The sequence below is a fragment of the Argentina anserina genome, chromosome 6 (genome assembly GCF_933775445.1).
Source record: "Argentina anserina chromosome 6, drPotAnse1.1, whole genome shotgun sequence".
Taxonomy (NCBI): Eukaryota; Viridiplantae; Streptophyta; class Magnoliopsida; order Rosales; family Rosaceae; genus Argentina; species Argentina anserina.
In genome coordinates, this window is record NC_065877.1 from 18,823,517 (window position 1) to 18,849,940 (window position 26,424).

The 26,424-nt window shown below is 38.9% G+C and overlaps 2 protein-coding genes and 1 non-coding gene across 3 annotated transcripts; all 3 read left to right on the top strand.

Moving 5' to 3' along the window:
- Positions 1-1,542: 1,542 nt before the first annotated feature.
- On the top strand, positions 1,543-8,276 carry LOC126797616 (callose synthase 12). Its single transcript, XM_050524282.1, has 2 exons — positions 1,543-6,945; positions 7,874-8,276. Exon 1 carries the CDS (start codon positions 1,627-1,629, stop codon positions 6,937-6,939), a length of 5,313 nt encoding a protein of 1,770 aa, XP_050380239.1. The 5' UTR covers positions 1,543-1,626; the 3' UTR covers positions 6,940-6,945; positions 7,874-8,276.
- LOC126801353 (small nucleolar RNA J33) lies at positions 4,577-4,656 on the top strand. Its single transcript, XR_007672843.1, has one exon. It is a non-coding gene; the product is annotated as a small nucleolar RNA J33 (small nucleolar RNA).
- An 816-nt stretch (positions 8,277-9,092) lies between the features above and the next one.
- LOC126797892 (two pore calcium channel protein 1B) lies at positions 9,093-25,978 on the top strand. Its single transcript, XM_050524650.1, has 23 exons — positions 9,093-9,403; positions 9,488-9,595; positions 10,178-10,273; positions 11,042-11,172; positions 12,352-12,412; positions 12,968-13,134; positions 13,310-13,415; positions 13,652-13,729; positions 13,888-13,949; positions 14,778-14,850; positions 15,391-15,456; positions 15,555-15,698; positions 15,978-16,035; positions 16,354-16,461; positions 17,636-17,699; positions 18,656-18,824; positions 19,332-19,396; positions 19,642-19,732; positions 20,854-20,940; positions 21,759-21,836; positions 25,134-25,171; positions 25,273-25,376; positions 25,649-25,978. The coding sequence occupies exons 1-22, from the start codon at positions 9,137-9,139 to the stop codon at positions 25,358-25,360; spliced, it is 2,205 nt and encodes a 734-aa protein (XP_050380607.1). The 5' UTR covers positions 9,093-9,136; the 3' UTR covers positions 25,361-25,376; positions 25,649-25,978.
- The last annotated feature ends 446 nt before the right edge of the window (positions 25,979-26,424 follow it).

The window sequence follows — 26,424 nt, forward strand, 5'->3', positions numbered from 1 at the left end:
CACCACAAGGGTGAGGCGCATCGACGACTCTCAAACCGAGAGAGAGAGAGAGAGAGAGAGAGAGAGAGAGAGAGAGAGAGGCGCAACTTTTTCAAAAAAAGAAAAAGATGTGCAGACTCACATCCCTAGATTAAGACGCGTTTTGAGGTGACCAAAGACAAAATCATGAGGGTGGGGCCTAGCTATCGCATCTTGGACTCTTTTGTAGTGGTTCTAGCATACAGAGGAGATAATATCGTTAAGGAGGACAACGTGCTTTGTAGTGACGCTAAAAGTGGAAAAGCGCCACTGCAAGGATTATGATTTATATTATGTAGAAAACATTGGATAAACATTAACTCGAGTGTTACTATTGAGACCTCCACATTTGCTCAATTGACCTCCCTCTATTTTCAATTAATGAATTGCATATGTACATATCCTTATATCTTCAAAAGGCTTCATATTGGATTACCCTCATGAAGGTGCCACCGATGTTTAGATTGGAGATATTGATGCACACGGTAGGAGTATGAAGGAGTATGACCAAACCCAATTCCGATGTGGAATTCTCAAAACCGGGTTAAGATAGATTACAATCAACCTCTGCTAATGGAGAGTCTTTTTTTTTCCTTGATGAGGGTGTGTAGAAGATCATATAGTTCAAGTATGATAAACTGTTTGGAAAGTGCAACTGTTGTGGACCGGTCGGTCATGTCGGACTCCTGATATCGGTTAGCAGAATGTTCTCCCACCTTCTTCCATCTCTACTTTTTTAATTTCAATTTCCATAAGTTAGGTTGTACTAGAGGTTTCTCTTTGTAATATGTATTTTCCTTTTTGTTACATTATTTTTTTCACCATCGAAAAAGAAGTTTGTATTGAAATGTAAAAAGAGATTGTGTAGGGAGCATGAGAGGTGTATTAAGGAAATTTATGGCGAGTTTGGCTTTGAGGTGATTGTTTTAGAAGCACTTGTAGCTGTGTGGTGAAAATAATCTGTGAAATCAAGTTGTTAAGTATTTGGGAAATTGTGCTTTTTAAAATGTAATGAGTTAAAATAATGATTAAAAGGGCATGAATTTAATTATGGAGCGCCCTTATTTAAAAAAACACTCATAACCTACAATCCAGCAGGGTCAAACTGGGCCTGAGATGACTAGACACGTTTTGAGCTTGATACGACGATTTGAGTTGGTCAAACTGGGCCTTAGATGGCTAGACACGTTTTGAGCTTGATACGACGATTTGAGTTAGAAACGACTTGGCCGCAAAAAGAATAAAATAGGGGATCCTCTTATAAAAGTCCGGAATGAAAGCTCTAAACTTAGGACTGAAAAGGAAATAAATTAACAAAAATAATTAAGACGCGGTCATTACTCGTTACCTGGTAGAAGGAGCGTTGAAAATCGTAACGTACTTGTCTGTATCTGCGCAGAAAGGAAAGAGGCAAAAAAATTCGAAATAGACGGCAAGTTAGGAAAAGGAAAGGAAACGGCGTTAACCTTCTTCCTTTTTCCCCCATTTCCCATTGTTTTCCTCCTCCCTCCCTCCCCACTCAGCTCTCTCTCTCTCTCGCACCCATTCCGATTCTCCCTCTCTCTTGTTCTTCTCCCCTCAGAGAATTTCCCGGGAGGAATCCATGCCATGAGTATCCGCCAGGGTACTCCTCCTCCGGCGCCCGACCCGGAATCCGAGCCCTACAACATCATCCCCGTCCACAACCTCCTCGCCGACCACCCCTCCCTCCGCTTCCCGGAGGTCCGCGCCGCCGCTGCCTCCCTCCGCGCCGTCGGGAACCTCCGCAGGCCCCCTTACGCCCAATGGCGCCCCCACATGGACCTCCTCGACTGGCTCGCCCTGTTCTTCGGGTTCCAGTACGACAACGTCCGCAACCAGAGGGAGCACATCGTCCTCCACCTGGCCAACGCCCAGATGCGCCTCACCCCTCCCCCCGACAACGTCGACACCCTCGACGCCGCCGTCCTCCGCAAGTTCCGCAAGAAGCTCCTCCTCAATTACACCAGCTGGTGCTCCTATCTCGGCAAGAAATCCAACATCTGGATCTCCGACAGCCAGCGCCGCGACTCCGCCGCCGACCAGCGCCGCGAGCTCCTCTACGTCTCCCTCTACCTCCTGATCTGGGGGGAGGCCGCCAATCTCAGGTTCGTCCCCGAGTGCCTGTGCTATATTTTCCATAACATGGCCATGGAGTTGAATAAGATTCTAGAGGATTATATTGATGAGAGTACCGGGCAGCCTGTAATGCCCTCCGTTTCGGGGGAGAATGCCTTCCTCAGCTGTGTTGTGAAGCCGATTTACGACACCATTAAGGCTGAGGTTGAGGGCAGCAAGAACGGGACTGCCCCACATAGTGTGTGGAGGAACTATGATGATATTAACGAGTACTTTTGGAGCAAGAGGTGCTTTGAGAAGCTCAAGTGGCCTGTTGATGTTGGGAGCAACTTCTTTGTTACTAGTGGTAAGAGTAAGCATGTGGGGAAGACTGGCTTTGTGGAGCAGAGGTCCTTCTGGAACTTGTTTAGGAGCTTTGACAAGCTCTGGATCATGTTGTTTTTGTTTCTCCAGGCCGCCATTATCGTTGCTTGGGAGGAGAGGGAGTATCCGTGGCAGGCTTTGGAGGATAGGGAGGTCCAGGTCAAGGTCCTCACTGTGTTTTTCACTTGGAGTGGTCTGAGGTTTTTGCAGTCGTTACTTGATGTGGGGATGCAGTATAGTCTGGTTTCCAGGGAGACTATGGGGCTCGGAATCAGGATGGTCTTCAAGACCATTGCTGCTGCAGGCTGGATTGTTGTTTTCGGGGTCTTTTATGGGAGGATATGGACCCAGAGGAACACTGATAAGCGCTGGTCTCCTGAGGCAGACAGGCGGGTTGTGCAGTTTCTTGTGGTGGGATTGGTTTTCCTCATTCCGGAGCTCTTGGCTATAACCTTCTTTATTCTTCCTTGGATTCGCAATTTCATGGAGAACTCAAACTGGAGGATATTTGATGCCTTGTCCTGGTGGTTTCAGAGCAAAACTTTTGTTGGACGTGGCTTGAGGGAAGGCCTTGTGGACAATGTCAAGTACACTCTGTTCTGGATTTTGGTGCTGTCTACCAAGTTTGCTTTTAGTTACTTCATGCTGATTAAACCCATGATTGTTCCATCTAAAGCACTCGTAAAACTTGATGATGTGGTGTACGAGTGGTATCAGCCTTTTAAAAACAGCAACAAGATGGCGGTGGGATTGTTGTGGCTTCCTGTCGTCTTGATATACCTCATGGACATGCAAATCTGGTATTCAATCTACTCCTCATTTTGGGGGGCATTGGTCGGGTTGCTTGCGCATTTGGGTGAGATTCGAAATATCCAACAGCTGAGGCTGAGATTCCAGTTCTTTGCAAGTGCAATACAGTTCAATCTCATGCCAGAGGAGCAGATGTTAAATGCAAGGGGGACACTGAGGAGTAAGTTTAATGATGCCATCCACAGGTTGAAGCTGAGGTATGGGCTTGGGCGGCCTTATAAGAAGCTTGAATCGAACCAGATCGAAGCAACCAAGTTTGCTTTGATATGGAATGAGATTATATTGATATTCAGGGAAGAGGATTTAGTTTCTGACGGCGAGGTTGAGTTGTTAGAGCTACCACAGAATTCTTGGAATGTCAGGGTCATTCGCTGGCCTTGTTTTCTTCTGTGCAATGAACTGCTGCTCGCACTCAGTCAGGCCAAAGAGTTAGTAGATGCTCCTGACAAGTGGCTCTGGTATAAGATATGCAAGAATGAGTACAGGCGCTGTGCTGTGATAGAAGCTTATGATTGTGTCAAGCACTTGATACTTGCCATTATAAAACCCAACACAGAAGAGCATTCTATTGTGACGGTCTTGTTTCAGGAAATTGATCACTCTATTCAGATTGAGAAGTTCACAAAAACTTTTAAAACCGCTGCCCTTCCACTACTCCATGCCAAGTTGATCAAGCTTTCTGAGCTATTGATCAAACCTAAGAAAGATACGAGCCAGGTGGTGAATACCCTTCAGGCTCTTTATGAGATTGCTATTCGAGATTTCTTTAAGGAGAAAAGAAGTACTGAACAGCTCTTGGAGGATGGTTTGGCTCTCCGTGATCCATCTTCTGCTGCAGGGCTGCTTTTTGAAAATGCTGTTGGGTTGCCAGATCCAAAGGATGGGTCCTTCTATCGGCAGGTTCGACGCCTGCACACAATACTTACCTCTCGGGACTCGATGCAGAATATTCCATTTAACCTTGAGGCAAGACGCAGAATTGCCTTCTTTAGTAACTCTCTATTTATGAACATACCTCATGCTCCACAAGTTGAGAAAATGATGGCTTTTAGTGTTCTGACCCCATACTACAGTGAAGAAGTATTGTACAGCAGAGAACAACTGCGTACTGAGAATGAAGATGGGATTTCTACCCTGTACTATCTACAAACAATTTATGTTGATGAGTGGAAGAATTTCATGGAGAGGATGCGTCGAGAAGGAATAACAAATGATGATGAGATATGGACAACAAAGTTGAGGGAGCTCAGGCTTTGGGCATCTTACAGAGGACAGACACTTACTCGAACCGTAAGGGGGATGATGTATTACTTTCGGGCTCTTAAGATGTTGGCTTTTCTGGATTCTGCATCAGAGATGGACATTCGGGAAGGTTCACAAGAACTTGGTTCTATGATGCGAGACATTGGTTTGGATGGTTTGACCTCAGATAGGTCACTTTCTTCCAGGAGTTTAAGTAGAACAAGCAGTTGTGTGAACTCATTGTACAAAGGTCATGAAGTTGGAACTGCTTTGATGAAATATACATATGTGGTTGCATGCCAGATTTATGGAACACAAAAGGCAAAGAAAGATCCCCACGCTGATGAAATTTTGTATCTGATGAAAACCAATGAAGCACTTAGAATTGCCTATGTTGATGAGGTTGCAACTGGCAGGGATGAGAAGGAATATTATTCTGTTCTTGTCAAGTATGACAATCAATTAGAGAAAGAAGTGGAAATTTATCGCATTAAGTTGCCTGGTCCCTTGAAGCTCGGAGAGGGGAAGCCGGAGAATCAAAATCATGCAATTATCTTCACTCGTGGTGATGCAGTTCAGACTATTGACATGAACCAAGACAATTATTTTGAGGAGGCACTCAAAATGCGGAATTTGTTGGAAGAATACAGGCGCTATTATGGTATCCGGAAGCCTACGATCTTGGGGGTAAGGGAGCATGTCTTTACTGGTTCTGTCTCATCTCTTGCTTGGTTTATGTCAGCTCAGGAAACAAGTTTTGTGACATTGGGACAGCGGGTGTTGGCAAACCCTTTGAAAGTTCGAATGCATTACGGTCATCCAGATGTCTTTGACCGATTTTGGTTCTTGACTCGAGGTGGCATCAGTAAAGCTTCCAGGGTGATTAACATCAGTGAAGACATTTTTGCTGGATTCAATTGCACTTTGCGTGGAGGCAATGTCACCCACCATGAATACATCCAAGTTGGCAAGGGAAGGGATGTTGGGTTCAACCAAATATCCATGTTTGAGGCCAAGGTTGCTAGTGGAAACGGGGAGCAAGTTCTGAGCAGGGATGTGTATCGGTTGGGCCACAGGCTTGATTTCCTGCGGATGCTGTCATACTTTTATACTACGGTGGGTTTCTTTTTCAACACAATGATGGTGATTTTAACTGTGTACGCATTTCTATGGGGCCGGCTTTATCTGGCTCTCAGTGGTATTGAAGGTTCTATATTGGGGGATGATACCAGTAACAGAGCACTTGGTACAGTCTTGAATCAGCAGTTTATTATCCAGCTTGGTCTGTTCACTGCCCTTCCGATGATAGTTGAGAATTCTCTTGAGCATGGGTTTCTCCAGGCTATTTGGGATTTCTTGACAATGCAGCTCCAGCTTTCTTCAGTTTTCTACACATTTTCAATGGGAACTCGTACCCACTATTTTGGGAGAACCATTCTTCATGGTGGGGCAAAATATCGAGCAACTGGACGTGGCTTTGTTGTGCAGCACAAGAGTTTTGCAGAGAATTATAGACTATATGCCCGTAGCCATTTTGTGAAAGCAATTGAACTTGGTTTGATACTTACAGTTTATGCAGCATACAGTCCCGTGGCTAAGGACACATTTGTTTACATTGCAATGACCATCACAAGTTGGTTTATGGTTTTGTCCTGGTTTATGGCTCCCTTTGTTTTCAATCCTTCTGGCTTTGATTGGTTGAAGACAGTTGATGATTTTGACGACTTTATGAACTGGATTTGGTATCGTGGCAGTGTGTTTGCCAAAGCTGAACAAAGCTGGGAAAGATGGTGGTACGAGGAACAGGATCATCTAAGGACAACTGGCATGTGGGGAAAATTGCTGGAGATTATTTTAGATCTTCGCTTCTTCTTTTTCCAGTATGGGATCGTATTCCAGCTTGGAATTGCTGATAACAGTAAAAGTATACTTGTTTACTTGTTATCTTGGATCTATGTGTTCCTGGCTTTTGGCATATTTCTCGTAATAGTGTATGCTCGGGTAAAATATGCAGCAAAAGATCACATATACTACCGACTGGTCCAGTTTCTTGTCATCAAACTTGCATTACTGGTAATTGTTGCCCTGTTGGAATTCACAAACTTCAAGTTCATGGATATATTCACTAGTCTTCTGGCATTCATCCCCACTGGTTGGGGTTTGATATTGATAGCACAAGTATTCCGGCCCTTACTACAGCGCACTATACTCTGGGAGATCATTGTTTCTGTTGCTCGACTGTATGACATATTGTTCGGGGTGATTGTGTTGACTCCTGTGGCAGTACTTTCATGGTTTCCCGGTTTCCAGTCTATGCAGACTAGGATACTGTTTAATGACGCATTCAGCAGGGGTCTTCGCATATTCCAGATTGTTACAGGGAAAAAGAAGTCCAAGACAGATTCATGATTGAAGGTAAAATTGATTTTTTTAAAAGGTTTTATTGTCTCCTTTCTATTATTGTGCCACTAAACTAAACTTGTCATATTTGAATCATTCATTTATTTGATAAGTACTGTTATATATTTATATTCAGTGAGGTACAGTGCATAGTCTATACTTAGGGGGAATTAGGGGGGGGGGGGGGGGAAGATATGTCAAATTTTCCTTATGTTTAAACTAAAAAGATAATTTCCATTATTATAGCCTGGTCATGCTCCTGCCTTTGGTTTTGATTGCATGCTTTTTCTGGTGAATGTCTCATTTTCAATTTTTCACCCATCAGTTTCTGGTGTTATGGTGAATAGGTTTGCATTTGATTACATGATTTAGGTCATATATGCATCGTTCATATACTGAAGCATTTATATCTAAACAGATCTCTGAGTTAATATTTAATGTGACTGGAAATCTGTGATTGTGAATTGCTAGCCCAGGAATAACCATGTAAATTGTGTAATTGCTAATCTCTGAAATCCTGGTTGTCACATTATAGACATCACTTTCACTAATTTGAAGTTGATCATCTCAAGGATGCCTAATTAGTTTAAACACTGCATATGCCCTTGGAAAAGAGCATGGATCTGGGAAATATATTATTAGTTTAGTGCAGTAGTGCCAAATTGTGTTGGAAACTTGGAATACTTTAATATCAGTTAGTTTACCACTTGCTTTGTGTGATTCTGTGTTTTATTTGGGTTTAAGATTATGTATGTGCTCAAAGTTCCATGGGAACCCTTTGGTGCTATAAAAATGCTTTAGATTATGGATCTGCTTTGAGAAGCCTGTATTTAAGCTGTTTAGTCTTACGGTTCAACTATATTTGTCCCTGAACATTGAGTGCATTTATGTTTGTGAATTGTCTATGTTACTAAATCGGACTGCATTCTTTTTTTTTTGGCAGGAATGATGTAGTTAATCTCCAGAGGGTGAGAGTTAGATTTTAGTTCGAACTGTGGATGCTCTTGTGCGGGTTAGAAGAGGCTGTGGTTGTTCACATTCGTGTATGTTCATTTGTAAGGGCTGTTGGCTGGTTAGCTTGGCTTGATCTTCCCAATTCTCGTGACCTGTGTAATTAGATTACTTGTTGCTGATTAGATATATCTGATGTTCCCCTTTCAAAAAAAAAAAAAAAAGAAGAAGATATATCTGATGTTGAACTGGGGAGCTTTCAGCATTGTGCATATACAATTTTGTTTCCGCATAGTCTCTATATTTGACTGTAGATTAGTCTGGTAGTTGCTCTGAGATTGTTACAACATTTGTTTATTCTTTTGTCAGAAATGCGGCTTGCCATTCTTTTGCCATTTGTTTATAATTGGTTTTTCTGCTGTACCTTTATTCTTGATCTGCAACGCCAAATATTTACTTGCTTAAATTTAGGTCTAGACAAATTCTGAACATATACTCAGTTGGCTTTCTCCTTGGTGGTATTAAGTTGTTGCATGGGCGTGAAAATGTCACCAAGATTGCTCTGGTCTTCAATCAAACAAGATAAAAGGTTTACAGTATCAGATCAGAATCAAATAACATTAATGTCAAGTTTTAAATACTGCACTGGTCCGTGGGATATGGGGTACCATTTTGACATCTTCTTCTACTCGGGGGCGGCAAAGGGAAAGGGCCAGCCACGTTTGGGATGCACGAAACTGCCTGTTTGATATAATATTTTTGTATAGCTAGAAAACAATTCCATCATTCATTCTAGATGTAGATGGACAGATGATAAAGTGACCCTCTTTGTCTTTCTTCCTGGACGACGCTCTTAACTCACATGGCCTTCACATGTCTTCATAATTAGTTATTGAAGTACATTTCAATATAGGACATGGCTTGACATTTTCAATATTTTTATCCAATGAGCCCAAGGTAAAGTGGAGTTATTATCTCTTTTCTTGAGGTCACTGCTAATTAATGGTCCCACACAAGCGGTAACAATTATTTTCACCAATGTTGCACGTTACATAGGTCGGTACTCGGTACCTGATTCGAAATAAGCAAAAAACAAAATGAAAAACGGGTGCCGACAGTGTGATGTTGATGCTCGCCCAATAAAAGAATTGATAATCTCACTCAGATCCAAAAGCCAAGACAAAAAAAAAAAAAAGAAGCTTCCAACGCTACCCCACACTTCCACTGGCACACATACTTGCCGTAAAAGAAAGAAATGGAGTCTCCACTTCTCGCCGGAGAAACCAGCACCCTCCGCCGCCGCGGGGGCTTCAAACGCCGCTCCGATGCCATCACATTCGGCTCCTCCTACCAGAAAGCAGCCGCCCTCGTCGACTTGGCCGAAGACGGCATTGGCTTGCCGGAGCAGATTCTCGATCTCTCGTCTTTCCACAGTGCTGCCAAGTACTACTTCCTCTACATGCGGTTCAACTTCCTCTGGGCTATTCTCTACTTGCCACTCTTAATCCTCAATTTCCTTGAGGTTTGTGATTCCATTCCTAATTTCCTATGCGGTGCGCTGTTATTGGTTTATTGCTTTGACGGATTCAAACAATTGTGTTTGCAGAGACCTCTGTGGTGTGCTAGGTATACTGAATATACTTGCAGTGACAGAGACTACTACTATCTCGGCCAATTGCCATATTTAACTGCCATTGAGTCCCTTATCTATGAGGTAACTACATTCGCAATTCTTCTGAAGAAATGACACGTTTAGTTTTTAGTCTTGTTAACTTTTGATCCCAAATTTTTGTGCTTCCTGTTTGACCATGATCCACACTTTGAGTTTACTTACGACCAACTTCCCAGCTAATTAATGTGTATGTAACAAATGTGCAAAGGAATTTCTTACTGACTTACATCTCCTAAACTATGACTCCAGTGTCTGTATCGTTTGATACATACTGCTTGGTTCACTAGATAATTATTTTTCTTATTATATGATGGATCTATATATACAGATTTGATTAATTTACATGGGAATTCTAAAATACAGAACTTTTGTTAAGTAATAAACAAATTTATTTGGTTAAAGATACGCACACACACACACACACACACACACAGATTTTCCAGACTCCAGTGTGAGTAATGCCAGAAAAACTGATATTAGAAGGTTCTAAGAGTCCAGTTAATGAGGAGATTCACTGATGAGACTCGCGATTCATTTTTTCTCCGAGCTATTCTTTTCCCCTCTTTTTCTTCCCCCCTATTTTTTGTTAGTGTTAATACATTAATTTTATACTGTTGTCTGCAGGGCATAACACTGATTGTACTGATGGTGGATACTTTCTTTCCAATTTCATATGTGGGATTCCATCTCTTTTGGAAAAGTCATCTTACTAAGTTTAAGGTAGGTCATCGGCCTTGTACACATCCTAATAATCTTCAGTCAGTGAGGTATCGTCATTGTTGCTTACGGTTGGTGCCACCCAAACATCCCTTGGTTCTCCAAGTTTTTACCTATTTCTAGCACAGTGCAATGAAGGCCTTTGGGCGGTTATGTAAAGTTTTTGCATTTTTTTTTATAGCTGCTCGATTCCTTATTTTGTAGTCCTAGGAGGTATATAAATTATAAAAGGAAATTTGGAAGTGCTTTTCATGTTCACATCTGCATGTAAGTTTTCTTTGTTATGAATGGAATAAAACCATAGAGTCCTAGAACAGTTTTTTGCAGGAAGATAGAAGATAAGAAAAAGAAAAACGCTCAGAATCATTCAACATAATATCCTCAGAATAGAATTCGGCCTTTATAAATTTTCATTATTGACAAGTTGTAATTGTTGACTAGTAAGAAGATAAGATGTTTAGGAAAGTTTGGTTGCGGTACCTCATAGCTGGTTCCTGAATTGTGGGGTCACAAATTCATAACACAGTGGCCACAGTATTAGGCGATTCTGAACTGCTTCCTTTCTAGATGTATGCACCATAGTACCTGTTCTTTTTAATGACCATTGGTACTTTCAAAACCATATGTAGTGGAGAGTTTAGAGCAGCTTCTGGTATGCATATGAATAAAAACAAACATAGCTATATATTTTTGATTTACACCAAATGTGATAACTTGATACTTTTGTTTTATTTAGTTTGATGATATATATGTACTTTTTTTTTATTACAGATCATATGCCTGTTGATTTTGGTTGCCGATTTGCTGGCTTATCTCCTCTATTTGTCTCCAGTGGCCTTTGATTCTCTCCCTTTCCGAGTTGCGCCATATATCAGGGTCATCTTTTTCATCCTGAGCTTTAGGTATTGTGTAATAAAACCATATTGTTTGTTTATTATTGCAAAGAGAATTACATAGAGATGCGGCAAGTCAGTAAGAGATTCTGTCAAAGTCAGTTGACAAATTTGGAGGAAGAATAGACTTAATGTGAAAATGTGAGCATATGTGTGTGTGTATATATATATATATATATGGAGAGGATCGAGGTGCGGACGTTAGTGATTCCGGCGATTGGCGACGCGCAGCGATGCCGCGGATGGTGCCGGCCATGCTCTCCCCCTCCCGGTGCTCCTGTATGTGCCGGCCGGAGCTCCATCGCCGGTCAACGGCGGCCGGAATCTGCAAATTTCCCATAAACTTGAAATTTCTGGAAATTTGCAGATTCCGACCGCCATGGGCCGGCGATGGAGATCTGGCCGGCACATACAGGAGCGCCGGGAGGGGGGGAGCACAGCCGGCACCTTCTGCGCCGTCGTTGCGCATCACCGGTCACTGGAATCACTGACGTAGCCCGTACGGACGGTCCGCTCCTGATCCGGCCTCTATATGTATATAATTTTGTTAATAATTCTATTATGAGTCTATGACCATTATTATCCTTGTTAATTTACTTATCAAGAAATTTTTATATTTTATCACCAGTAAAGATAATAAATGGTACTACAATCACACTTAAATTAATCATAAAGCTGGTTCAGCTTTAGATTTATTATTATTCAAATGCTTAAACCATTAGGATGCGAGTCAACAGTGATTTTGCGTCCCAACCAGGTGGCTTTTATTTTGGTGATTTCGGGAGCATACCATGCTTCTTTTTATTCATTGCAATAACAGTGCCAAAATGGAAACCTGATTTCTGGTCATCTATTTTTTGATCCAGGAACATACCTTGGTCATAAGAAAGATAGGGCTGCATGCAACTGGCTTTAGGGTTTTAGAGAGTTCTGTTCATTCCAATTTTGCCCTGCCGATCAATTATGTAAAACGGGGAACCATTCTAGTCTAATCACCAATAATAGATTAAGTTCCTATGCCAGAGTAGGTTGTGATAAGTTGTTTCTTTGAAGCCACCAATTATTTTATATGCTGTAAAATTTGGGCAGTCAATCGCTATTGCCTTACTTGATTTGATATTGTTTCTCCTAGTTTAACGATAACTACAATTGACCTGTAATGCATTTTCCTTATAATTTGATTGATAGGGAATTACGATCATGCATGCTCGTCTTGGCTGGAATGTTCGGCACATTTTTGAATGTCTTGGTTCGTGAACTATCCACTGCTTATTTTAATATATACTGGTTAATGAAACGTTATGTTAGATTTTCGTGCCCCACCCGGGGGGGGGGGGGGAACCAAGGTTTGAAAACTCGCTAGGCGCTACTAGGAGCGGAGAAAGGCTTTGAGCGGGTAGGCGGGTTCTGCCTAGAATTGTATTTTAGAATTTTTAGTTAATTCTTTGAACTTTAACATAACTAATTAGAACTTTACGAGGATTTAAAGAGTAATGAAGTTGCACCTTGAATGCTCAAATTTCAGAATAGTCCAAACACATTAAAATATAGTGAGAATGTTAAGCATACAATAATAGTAGAATTTAACATTTATTTTATCCTAAAAAATAATAGTAATGTAAATACCCAGACTGCCTAGGTGGGCTGGGAGGCCTTGTTTTAGAACACTGGGTTTTACAGATTCATAGAGTTCTGTGATAGCAGACTTCCATTTGTTTCTTTTTTGATTTCAATTGTGGCAGTTCTATAATGCATAATCTCTAATTTTTTTTTCTCATTTCACAGTTTATTTCTTCACTTGCAGGCTTTAGGGCTTTTATTTCTTCTGTTCTCCAGTTGGCTAGCATTTGTCATCTTTGAAGATACCGACCAGGGGACAACAGTATTTACTTCATATGGTACGACGTTGTATCAGATGTTTGTCTTATTCACCACATCCAACAATCCAGATGTCTGGATACCTGCCTACAAGTAAGTGTGGCCTAAAATATTGTATAACTTACTTCACATTTATTCTCATATTTCTAGATCAATATCAATTTCTAATTTTGTTTTTCTAATTTCTTATGATACGGAAGTTTGCGCTCCTATTCTTTAGATATGGTCCTTAGTATCAATATCTAATGATATTCTGTTTTGGTTATAGGGCTTCACGTTGGTATTGCTTGTTTTTTGTCCTATACGTGTTGCTAGGAGTCTATTTTGTCACAAATTTGATCCTTGCCGTTGTATATGACAGCTTCAAACTACAGGTGTGTTTATTCATGTGTAATGCTTCTTGTTATTTAAGAACTAACGTGATAAACACAGTATATTTTATTATTATTTTTGCTTCTGAACAACTATTAGGTGAAATAATTTTAATCCTATTTGATCGACACATGTGTATGTTTTACTGATACCTTTCCTAGTACAGAAAAATATCAGATTATTTCTTTGATATTTCAGGAATATGAATATTGCATGCTAAATTGTCATTCTTTTGTAGCTTGTAAAGCAAGTTTCTGACGCAGACCAAACTAGGAAAACTATACTGGAGAAAGCCTTTCATTTAATAGAAAAAGATGTAAGTAAAGGTGCTCCTACTGATTAGATCATCATCTGGCATGCTATCCAGTGTTGTGCACCTTGTTATGCATTCTTATATTATATTTTTAGGGGGCATCCAAAATCACCGCCCCAATTCCTATTGCATGGTTCCAATGGTTCTTCTGTGCGTAACAGAATTCTGGATATATCAATAAGGATCAGTGCATACAGTTGTTTGAGGAACTAAACAAATACAGGTAATTATTCTGTTACTGTGACAGCCTGGACTTAATATATTGGTGAGGATCCGAGAAGAGGAGTTACAACATGGTGTACTTTCCTTATTTAGTACTTTTGTTAAAAGCATTGTTGCTAGTATCATCTGTTAAACCCAGCATGACTTTATCTCTAACAATCAAAGATGTTGATCACTTACGTTGTCGTGGAAAGGCCTTAGTGGGTTGCTATGATGCGTATCTCATATACAATTTTTGTTTGACAATGATTCCACTTTCTTTTTCTCTTGGGTTATTCAAAATTTGACAATGAAAAACGTACAAAATTTTTGGTTCTCCCAGCTTAGATCCCAGCTTTCCATATGAGACTAGCAGGATTAAATCTGAGTCACATCAATCAGGACTTAGTAAGAGGACTCACCAGAAAAAAAGGCACCAGAAGGCTACCCAGTACCCACTCATATCATCCATTTTGCACCTACCAATCCTACTCTATCTAATCACACCAGTGAAGAAAACCTTTCACTTACGTCCTCATTGTCAGTTTTTTTTTAAAGCAAAATTGACTCATGGGGAAAGTGTTTGGTGGAGTTCATTTTTCTACCACCGCCTCTGCTTTTTCCTAACCATCTTCTAATACTTCAATTTACACTGGTAAAAACTCTGGCATAGTGATTGAAGTGCTGGCTGTCATTAGTTGATTATTCCACTTCAATACTTGCTTGACCAACCCACTTACTATTTGTGACAGAGGTGGATATTATCCTTCTGTGAAAAATTTCCAACATTGAACGGCTACTGATTGTCATTTGGAGTTTTAATTACTTTTTTTTTCTCATGCTTCTTTAGGACTTTGCCAGACATATCAAGAGAAGAATTTGAACTAATATTTGGTGAGCTGGATGATAGTGGAGACTTCAAGGTAGATAATTTATTTACAAGCATGATCAGACTAGTTTTAGCATGATCAGACTTTCTTTGCCACCACCTCGAACTTTATCAGTTTCTTTTCCTGTCTTGTCACTGTATATACTTGGTTTGCTAGGTTTCCTTTTGTGTTTGTGCTTTCCCCTCCTTTAGGGATTGGAAATTTATCAATACCAGGATAGATAATTGAGTTGTTGCTGGTTCTGTGGTAGGAAGAAAATGGGCTGTCCTGGTGGTGATTTATTGGGCTTTTTGTTGTTTTTTGTGTTTTTCTGGGTTTAAGTCTTTCTTTATATTGAATCTACTTATGAGGGTATTATAAGAGATAAATACAGTGTGGGGTTTAGTGAGTAAATTTTAGGTTGGTAACCCCCCACCCTTTCTATTAGATTAAATGAGTATGCTGATGACATTTCCACTGGTAGAGTGGTAGTTTTTCTTGTAATATTTTTCTTCCATGCATGCTCATCTTAATATTGTCTCGGTCTAGTAATATTATCACTTGTTGACTCTGTATCACTTGTTTTGCTTGCAGATCAATGTACAAGAATTCACTGACCTCTGTAACGCCATTGCCTTAAGATTCAAGAAGGAGGATACTGTAAGTCGAGATTTTCCAAGACATACAAATGTTATATATTGATACTTGATGAATGAAGTTCTGAAACTGAAGTTTGGTGCTGCAAATTTTGGGTGCAGCCATCTTTGTTTGAGAAGTTCCCTTCGTTCTACCATTCTCCCATCTCTGAGAAGTTGAAGGCCTTTATTCGGAGCCCCAAATTTGGATACATAATATCCTCCATACTCATAATCAATCTGTTTGCTGTTATTGTTGAAACTACGGTGAGGCTCTAAATTCTTACACAACAGCTGGACATAGGGTTTAAAGTGCATATAAACTATAATTCTCTTTTTTTTTAACATGAGAAATACATCTCCCGTACCTTTTGATTTCAGCTGATTTTGTGTTTCATATTTTCAAAAAGTTGAATGGATTGTCAAATGACTTGTAAACTGTGACACAATCATTTGAAGCTTTGATGATTCCTTCAAGTTACTATTATTACTCAAATTTTGACTTCGATATGAAGTCTTTTAATTTTCATCTCTGTTCGGTTTCAGCTTGACATAGAAGATAATTCAGGTCAGAAGGTATGGCAAGTGATGGAGTTTATCCTTGGTAAGAGCTTATCTGAGCATTAATTTTACAGGTAGTTTCATTATATAAGCGAAACTGATAATGCATAAAATAATGTCCAAATCACATGTCTGTGGGTATGGAAGATGCCTATAGTCTCATTAGTCTGTTATGAGTTACGCTCGTGTCTGGAGATATCATATCCTTAGAAGTTAATCAAGTTTAACAAGTTAAAACAGACAAAATAGTTTAATTATGCTGTTCAGGCCACATTACCGCTTTAATCTTTTAGCTTGTGGTTGATTTCATTTATTGACAATAAATGAATTGATGATTAGTGGTTTTCTTTCTTATCCATAGGGTGGGTATATGTACTGGAAATGATTCTGAAAGTCTATTCGTTTGGGTTTGAGAACTATTGGATGGAAGGCCAAAATCGGTTTGATTTTCTTGTCACATTGATAATAGGTAATGTGTTAATGTATTAATGATTTTCTTGCACAATCACATCCCAGTAATTTTATTTTCTGTTTTTCTTTTGTTTAATGTATTATAGAACAAACTGGATTTGGTGCTTATTGTCTTTCCACAGTAATTCTTTTACTGATTTAAGCTTTAACTACTAGATTAAAACAGTGAAAACCGTTTTATTTATAATAATATAGCCCAAGAGGCAGATCATTATCTGCATTTAGTCTCAACTCTTATGGGAACCGCTATTCAGTCATTATGAAATTCGGTGCACATTCTTCTCTGATCTGAAGTTTTATCTATACAACCTGCTAGGTTTGACTCCACCAGAACACATGAACCATCTGTATCTCCAGTTTCTCCTTAATACATAATAACTAGTTTCTTGTTGGGTACTCTATCATTATTCCGATTCCAGCCTTAATCCATTGACACTTTCAGGCTTCCCCAGAAAGTGGTGGTTAATGTTGTGTATATTCCACCACAGGTCATAAATTCCTTTGAGTCCATTAAATATTCAATTTAGACTTCACACTCATGGGCCATGGAGAATCGGGCCAATCGGCTACATGGACCTTGCGTGCTATTGTGTAGGGCTTGATGGAAAACAATGATTGGGGAAAAATTCCATGGTAGAAAAGAAACACAGCAATATACAGGACATAAGCAAAGGGTTCACAGCTAAAACTATTGAGACCTTTGGGGAGTTATAAGTCCCACAGCTGGTATCACACAACAAGAAAAGATCTATCTTGTGCTATTACCTTTATTGGTCTTCCTCCTTTCAGCATCATTTCTTCCCCCCACATATTCCTACATTGCTAATAATAACCCTTTCCCAACTGTTGAAATCAATTCGATGTGACTACTGAACATGTATGTTCCTGTATATTTGGCAATGGCCTGATTGTCTTAGTGGGGATTCGGAAAGTTATGCTGGCCCTAACTTTCTGCACTATCAGTATTGTTAACAATGTTAGCAAGAAACACTAATTGAAAAGAATTTGTATGTGTATTAATTAGTATGTGTATTCCTTTAAAAAAATAAAATTAGTATGTGTACATGTTTAGAATGTATCTATTTATTGTTTCATTCCGTTCTATATGTTTCCTTTCCCAATTTTTTGTCATTGCATGATAATTGTATGATGACTGAGTATTATATTTGCAGTTATTGGCGAAACACTTACTTTTGCTGCTCCAGCAGGACTAACTTTCCTTTCAAATGGAGAATGGTAGGGGTGTCATTTTCTAATACCCTGCATGTGTATGAAGTTATATCTCCACTATGCAATGTTCCTAATCAGTCTTTCTGTCAATTAATCTTCATCAAGCTCAAATGCACTCATGATCAGTCATCTCAAAGGTTTTTTTTTTCATTTTTAAAATCACATTTCAAAGGTAAATACAGAATGAATAATATTTTGTATTCAACTGCATCGTCCATCAGCTGTCTCTAAAAGCATTGTAATCAGATTTATTGGAGTAATTGGCACCAAAGAAATTATATTACCTTTTGGACCTATATATTTTATGACTGGTCTTAGATGAAGAGGTGGTTTTACATTATTTAATTTGAAGCAAATATGTTGCAGTTTTTTGTACTTTGGCTTCACTTTTATTTTCTTCTAACCATCACCTTTCTTCTTCAGAGCGCACCAAAACATCACACTTCTTTGAATTGGATTGAAGACCAAATAAAACATAAAAATTACAAATCCAAAGTTTAAATGAGCATATACATTCATATAGCAGAAACAGTTCCAGTTTCTGAAAATTCTACACTTGTTTTCCTATTAGATTATATTTATACCGGAGAATACTTGAACTACGATGATGATTGATCTACTAATTTAAAAGCTGTGTATCTTGTTATCGAGCTCTTGAGCCTGACTCCAGAGTTAGAATCTAGATCTTGAGTGCAAATTTGCTTCTATGTTGTCGATACTGGATAGTAAGAGTAATATCCTTTAATACAAGTATCAGACATTACGTTTACATGTTCATGTACATGTATATGTATGTGTACAATGTGTAATGTATATTTGGGATAATCAAGACTCTATTCACAACTCATGACCAGGCTCTGTCCCCTTGTGTTTAGCACTATTATTATAATTTGAATCAAATTTTGTAAGCTCATTGTTATTATGAAAGATGATCTAATTTCAGCTGCCTTTGCCGTCAACAGGATTCGCTACCTTCTCATTGCAAGGATGTTACGATTGATTAGACTCCTGATGCATGTCCAGCGTTGCCGGGCCTTTATTGCCACATTCTTGACTCTCTTACCAAGTTTGATGCCATACCTTGGGACTATATTTTGTGTCATGTGCATCTATTGTACACTTGGTGTACAGGTACTAAAAAGCTCTCTCCTACTTGTCTACTTGTTCCAATAGTTTCAGAGCTTTAAGCTTTTAATATGTAACTTTTTGGTTCCAATTAGCATACACACATATCCTGTACAATACAAGTTTTATAAATTACGGAAAAAAAGGAGCAAGTTTCATTAAATGCGTTGTTGCTTATATTGCCACATCCTGAGTTCTCATGCCAAGATTCGATGACATACATTGGGACCATAATTTGTGGTATGTTTATTTATTTATTTTTGTTCTTTGTTGGTAGAGATTCAACAAACTTCTGCAATCCTTGACCATTTTAGATACAAATAGTACATTTGCAATTTTTTAATTCCATGTGAGGTTCAATGACATCAATAAGGCAATGGTATTCACACACACACATGAGAAAACACACAGATATATATATGTTCGGAAAAAAAATTAATTGAGCTTCTCAGTTCCACTTTTAAGCTAGTTTCACAAGATTCTGTAAGCATTCTTTTCCTATTTAATATGCAGATCTTTGGCGGGATTGTTAATGCTGGAAATGCCAATTTGGAAGCAACAGATCTATATGACAATGAGTATCCTTTGTTTTCATTAGATATGTGGTTATTCATATATGGTTGATTGCTCTACACTTCTCCAATATTACTAAGATTTAGCCTAGTTAATACTATCTTCAATAAAAGCAATAGGATGTATGCTTCCTTTAGTTATGAAATGTATATTCGATATGTCATTTAGCTGCATGTTGACATAAAGCTTTAATCACGGCTATATTTCCATGTTAATGTATATATTCATTCAATTTCCTTGACAAAATAAGCTATCTACTTTTCAACTTTAATGACTATCCAAATGGGATGGTAACACTTTTCAATATACTAGTCATGGGAAACTGGCAAGCCTGGATGCAGGTAGACTTCGAAATCCTTCATTGTGTTTGATGGTTGTCATATGACTCATATCTAGTATCTGGGATATCAAATGTCTAGTAGACCAACAAAAGTTACCTTGTTCGCATGTCAATTAAGCACTTGGGCATGCTCTTATCTTGGATGTCAAGTACCTGTTACCTTATAAGCACCTTTAGATCTTAATAGTTATTCGCGATATAAGCAAGGAAATTAAAACAGAAACACACCAGAGTTATAGTGGTTCAGCCGAAGCCTACCTCCACTGTGATCTCTCATGAGAGATTTACTAGTACTGAAGAATTTAGGTACAAGTACTTATTGTAGACCTTAACCCCTCCCTGTCTAGCTCCTATCTCTCTATCACCCTTTGTTCTTGTTAGGATTTCTGTCTCTCCGTCTAAAACCCCCCTGCAGCCCTATTTATATCAATAGAGGCTGCCGATACAGTATGGACTAGGATTACTAAACCTAATACAAATCCTAATAGAATATTGGAAGATATACTCTCCTAAAACATATAGAAAAGCTGTGCTAACTTCTTTCCTTTCTAAACCTGGATTTGATTACTGAATCCTAACTCTCCAACATGCATCAACGAGCCAAAAACACAACCTTGTATAGCGGTTTGTGGGAATTTCCTTTACTCTTCAAAGTTATTTTTTGCTGGCATGGGCTATGTCTTTTTTTTTTTGTATGGTAGATGTGATGATAGTACTGTCTTGTTAAAGTGGCCAAATTTATGCTCAAAATACTAATACCTTGTCAATACCACATCTTTTGAAGAATGGTTTTTTTCTTGGTTGACATTGCCAAAGGTTCCAACCAGATCATATCCCTCTAAATATGTTGGGAAACAGGAACATGATTTCAACCAATTTCAACTATTTTCCTATCGTTGAAGCTTGATTAAGTAGCTTCTCATATTCTGTAGTATTTCTTGAATAGTTCATGGAGCAGATTGCTAAACTTTTTTTTGTATAGTTGTTTAGGACGAAATTTTAGGAAATTATTTTGAGCGAGTCTTTTACCCTCATATTTGTACAGAATTGTGAACTAGTTAAAGATGAAAAAACTGTTATTACTGTATCATGTCACTAATTATATGTGTTTAACAATTTCAGAGTTACAAGGCTTTAACAGGAACTTCATGGACCCTTGTATATTTTGTCAGTTTCTATCTTATAACTGTCCTACTTCTGCTGAATTTGGTAAGTTACTAATTTGCTGTTTCAATAGTTCTTGTACTTTTTTTCATAAGGTTCTAGTGATACACAAAAACAGAATACTGTGTGTGTGGTGGGGGGAGGGGGAGATTATAGTTGAAACCATCCCACTTTTGAAATCATTTGGTTGCACTTTTTATCCATTTCCCAAGCTGAGTTGGAAGGGTAGTTAACCCCCTAAGTTGAGGTAATTTCCGACTTAGCACTTGAAGATCGTCGTATTCATCACATTGATCCATATACAATAGTGCTGTGATAATCTTTATCCAAAGACACTTCTATGAGAAATAAATAATAAAAAAGACAGAGCGGAAGTGATGAGGAATTCTCTGTTTGATCCTCAGCATCATGTCTCAGGTGTAAGTTTTTCTCTGTACAATTGCTTAGTGTATAAATTTATATAGGATTGTTTTATATCGGGAAAACTGACTTTGGCCCTTTGACTTAAACATATCATACTGTATAATTTATGTAGGGTTGTGATACTCTTTTTACTTGCTTATTCTCATCAGTTTTTTTATGAGACCACATTTACTCCTTGGTTGCATTCTCCTAAAATATAATGGTTTTTTCTCCAATTAAAAAAGAAAATTTTTAAATGAGACTAGGTAGCCATTTTCATTTGTCTTTATTATAAGAGCATAAGTAGGTTAGAAAATGCTTTGTGCTAGTTCATTGGCCAAAAAAAGATGTATTAAAATACTAAAGAATTTTGAGATTTTACATTGTTGTTATCCAATTGGAAATTATTCGACTTGACTTTCTTAGGAAGACAAATAATATTCTTTTTTATATTACTGCAGGTTGTAGCTTTTGTGTTGGAGGCTTTCTTTGCTGAAATGGATCTCGAGTCTGCAGAACTTTGTGAAGAACATGAGGAGGTCAGGATCTTTTTTAAACCTATCTTTAAATTCTGTTTCTGACTTGAAAACAGGGAGTTATACACTTGTATTGCAATTATACAAACTTCTTTCGCATGTTTTTTCATCTTTAAATATATAATTATATATAGCCATTATAAGATTAGTGCTTACAGTCATGTAGCAATCTTTCCAATTCTACATCTACAAATGGAAGGACAAAGTATGGAATCCATTTAGTCATCTAAAATCATCTCTAGATTTATTTTAAATTAGTTAGGCATGCAAAAGCAGAATTAAGAGATGAGTTTTAGTATTTAGTGGTTTTGTTAGCTATTCGCACGAGTCCCTGCTCTCCCTGATATCTTCATAACTCGGAACGGTCCTATATTGTAGTGTAGTGATTTAACTAAGATAGTGATTACTTGATTCTTTTCATAAAGTAAATATTTCCAATATTGGTTATTGTAGTGAATCGGTCAACAAGTTAGTCAGAGAAACAGAACAAGCACAGCAAACCAAGAGAAACAACCACAAAGAAAAGAACACAGATTTAAGGTGGTTCAGCAAATAGCTTTGCCTACATCCACCGGACAGGAACACACTTTCACTATATTAATAATGGGTACACAAGAAAGACTAAGAAAATAAGGACTCTCTTCTCTTCCTATCTTTCTCCTCTCTGCCCTCTCTCACCCTCTAACCGAGAATTGAACACACTATGCTCTTTGTCTCTGTGATGCCTAAACCTAGAGCATAAGCCCTCCTTATATAGCCATAAGGACAACAAACATATTTCCTCACCAAATAGGAATCCTATTCCTAATAGTGGTAGGCTATAAAGCCTCCTCCTTCTACAAGTAAACCATCATCAATAAGGATTCCCTATCCTTACCGGAACACCATACTCTAAGAAACTATCTTAGGAAAAACACATGGGCTGGAAAACCCAACAATCTCCCCCTCCAGACCATGAGGGAGGTACACCGGCGCGACTCCATCACCGGGAGTCCGCCCAAGCTGACTTGATGCAGAACTATGTGGTTGGAGCATGCAGCTCCCCCTGATCAGGATCCCCCTGATCGAACAACTCATCACCATGTCCCTGTTGGTGGAACAACTCTTGACCATCTTCACCCTGGTCAGAAAACCTATTGGAAAAGGACATTTGGGACCACTTTTCCAGAACGCCTTTCTTCCTTATATGGCTGTTACCATGACGCCGTATGTCCGAAGAAGTATCACCCATTGCACTCAAGTCATCTTTATACACCAAGCTATGTGTCTTGTACAAGGAACGACAAAACTCTCCACTAGCAACGTCCAACGATCGATTCGTCAGCTTCCACTTCGCATCACCAATAAACTGGTGGAAACCTTGCCTGTCAAGAGCACTTGCAGACAGTATGTTGACACATAGATCCGGAACGTGCCTCACATCCTTTAATGTCATATGGTAACCCAGATTAGTCTCGATGCAAATATCTCCTATTCCCGAAATCTTGGAGTAGCTTGAATTGCCCATCTTTAACATCCCAAAGCCACATGCCTTGTATGTAGAAAAGAGCTCCAAGTTGGAACTAACATGACAACTTGCACCCGTATCCACGAACCAATCATGACCCTTGTCACCCATATATAGACATTCTTGTAAAGTAAGAAGCTCATCCGAAACACAAGCAGAATAACCATTATCTTCATCTTGGTACTTGCTTTTCTTTTTGTTTTGTTTCCACTTTCGACACATCCGCTTCATGTGACCTTTCTCGCCACAATAGTGACAATCGCTACTAAACCTTTGACCCGAATTCTTGCATTTACCCTTCACATAAAGGGCTCTTGCGTGCTCATTGTCTGTGCCAACACTTTTTCTTCTTTGTTCTTCGTTAAGCATGTTATCCTTAACGGTATCCATAGACAATACACCATTAGACGCAGAATTACTCAAGGTCACCACGAAAGTTTCCCAACTATCCGGCAAAGTTCCTAGCAGCAGCAATGCGAGTAGCTCATCATCAACCTTCATACCCATTGTCGACAACTGGTTGGTCACATTCTGGAAATTGTTCAAGTGCACAGCCACACTAGTATCGTCATCAAACTTCATGTTGACCATCTCTTTGATAAGGAATGTTTTCTTCGCAGCGGTCTTCTTCTCAAAGAGGGACTCCAATATCTTCCAGAGTTCTTCCGCATCAGTTTCTTTCGACACATGGTGAAAGACGCTATCATCAACCCATTGCCTTATCGTACCAACTGCTTTCCGGTGCAACTTTCGCCACTTCTCATCAGTCATATTGGTTGGCTTTGCAGCCACACCCTCTATGGCCTCATGCATATCCCTACAATACAGGATATCCTCCATTCTTGGCTTCCACGTCACCCAATTCTTGTGGGTGAGTTTGATCATTGTGCCTTTCACATCATCATCCATTCTGACAATACCGATTCAGCCGAACCCAACCTTCAACCAGGCTCTGGTACCACTTGTAGTGAATCGGTCAACAAGTTAGTCAGAGAAACAGAACAAGCACAGCAAACCAAGAGAAACAACCACAAAGAAAAGAACACAGATTTAAGGTGGTTCAGCAAATAGCTTTGCCTACATCCACCGGACAGGAACACACTTCCACTATATTAATAATGGGTACACAAGAAAGACTAAGAAAATAAGGACTCTCTTCTCTTCCTATCTTTCTCCTCTCTGCCCTCTCTCACCCTCTAACCGAGAATTGAACACACTATGCTCTTTGTCTCTGTGATGCCTAAACCTAGAGCATAAGCCCTCCTTATATAGCCATAAGGACAACAAACATATTTCCTCACCAAATAGGAATCCTATTCCTAATAGTGGTAGGCTATAAAGCCTCCTCCTTCTACAAGTAAACCATCATCAATAAGGATTCCCTATCCTTACCGGAACACCATACTCTAAGAAACTATCTTAGGAAAAACACATGGGCTGGAAAACCCAACAGTTATATATCATTACTTGATGTAACATGTAGAGTTAGTTAGTTTGATTTTGTTTGACTACAAGATATGATTGATAAGATGGTGAACTCGGTAGCACTAGGTTTTAACATAATGACCAAGTTCCACGGTGTTCATCTTAACAGAATTATTAGCATTGTGAAAGGTTAGATCTGTTGCCATACCAAAATTTAAATTGGAATCTTTGAGCCATTCTTTGTTTTCCTAATAATTCTAGAGCTTTTTCCTGTTATAAATGGAGGAAGCATCTTGGACCTCTGACCATAATCAGATCAGTTATCAACATATCACCTTGTTTGATTGTATTGTGTTCTATTAATCTAGGAGGTGGAAGGAGCAAAAGACCGTCGTCGATCCATAGGGTATGTGTTTCTAGCTAATCGGCTATATAAAGTTATTACCCGCTTGTATTCCATATCACGGATGGTCTAAAGTCTAAACTCATATCTTGGGTTTTGTACAGCTCAAAATCACGGAGCCAGAGAGTTGACGCCCTTCTTCACCATATGTTGAGTGCAGAGCTAAATGAAACGCAATGCTCTACTGCATAATGTTATTTCCTTTGTGGTAATGATTCTGATGATTTCTTTTCTCCTGATCATCAAAACCTTCAAACTTTCTGTTATATTCATGTCCGATTACTTGATTTGGTTTGTGGATTGAATGTTCGAGTCCAAATGACTTTAATCCAGTTTCGGTTAGGCAATCAGTCTTTTCCCTGGGTCATGAGTATCACAGAAGCTTGTGTTTTGCAAGTGAATTTTATAGAGATTCGATGAGTTGGTCAGCTTTTGATCTTTTTTATTTTTATTTTTTACTTAGTGTTTTTGTTTTGACAGTTACTGAAGGAACCAGAAACAGTGAAAGAAAGAGGCGAGTAGTTCTGGGATTGTGATAAGCAAATTAAAAGTACGGAACTCATTTCTTTCCGGTGGCCAAGGATTATAGGATATGTTGCTAAGGTGTATAGGTTTAATGGAGCGTGATGCCACTAGGGCTTCAGTTCATTCTTTCCTTTCGTTCTTGTGGAAAAGGGTCAAAAGTACAAAAAAATTCTGTAAAGTCGTCCATAAGTTGAACTCTTATTATCCCTTGTGTAAAAGTAATTTGTGCCATGATTCATTTTTCATACATAAATTACATATTAGTGCATACTAATTGGATCCGAATCGTCTTTTCTTCATTTGGTTAATTTAAAATATTTCACATTTTCATAATGGTATGAGAGCGATAAATGTAACCCTAAATATTGTATCTAAACTAGTAACATGGAGTCTGAATAATGAACAGACTAAAAAATAATGGAGGGTTAAATCGACTCATCCATTGCTGTAGAAATAAATATCTGCTTCCCATGTCTCTATTTTAGTTAAATATAGCAATATGGTAGATGCTACTGTTGGAGATGATGCTCTTAGCGTCTTACATAACTACTTAGGAAGAAAAATGCACAAATTCAGAAACCAAAAGAATGACTTGAGAAGTAGAGTTGCAAAAAGATGCTTCTGTTGTGCTATATTAAATTTCGAAAATATAATTTTATTGTTGGTAGATGGTCTCTCTTCTGATAGATGTCTTAGACGAGGGGCCTCAAAGGCTCACTGTCAAACACACG

What these genes read in the sequence shown, in the direction of transcription:
- LOC126797892 (XM_050524650.1), top strand. Translation starts at nt 9,137, where the DNA reads ATGGAGTCTCCACTTCTCGCCGGAGAAACCAGCACCCTCCGCCGCCGC. An exon ending in AGTGATGGAGTTTATCCTTG is followed by an intron (nt 16,036 to 16,353) that starts GTAAGAGCTTAT and finishes TCTTATCCATAG; the next exon opens with GGTGGGTATATGTACTGGAA. An exon ending in TTTGTGAAGAACATGAGGAG is followed by an intron (nt 21,837 to 25,133) that starts GTCAGGATCTTT and finishes CTATTAATCTAG; the next exon opens with GAGGTGGAAGGAGCAAAAGA.
- LOC126797616 (XM_050524282.1), top strand. Translation starts at nt 1,627, where the DNA reads ATGAGTATCCGCCAGGGTACTCCTCCTCCGGCGCCCGACCCGGAATCC.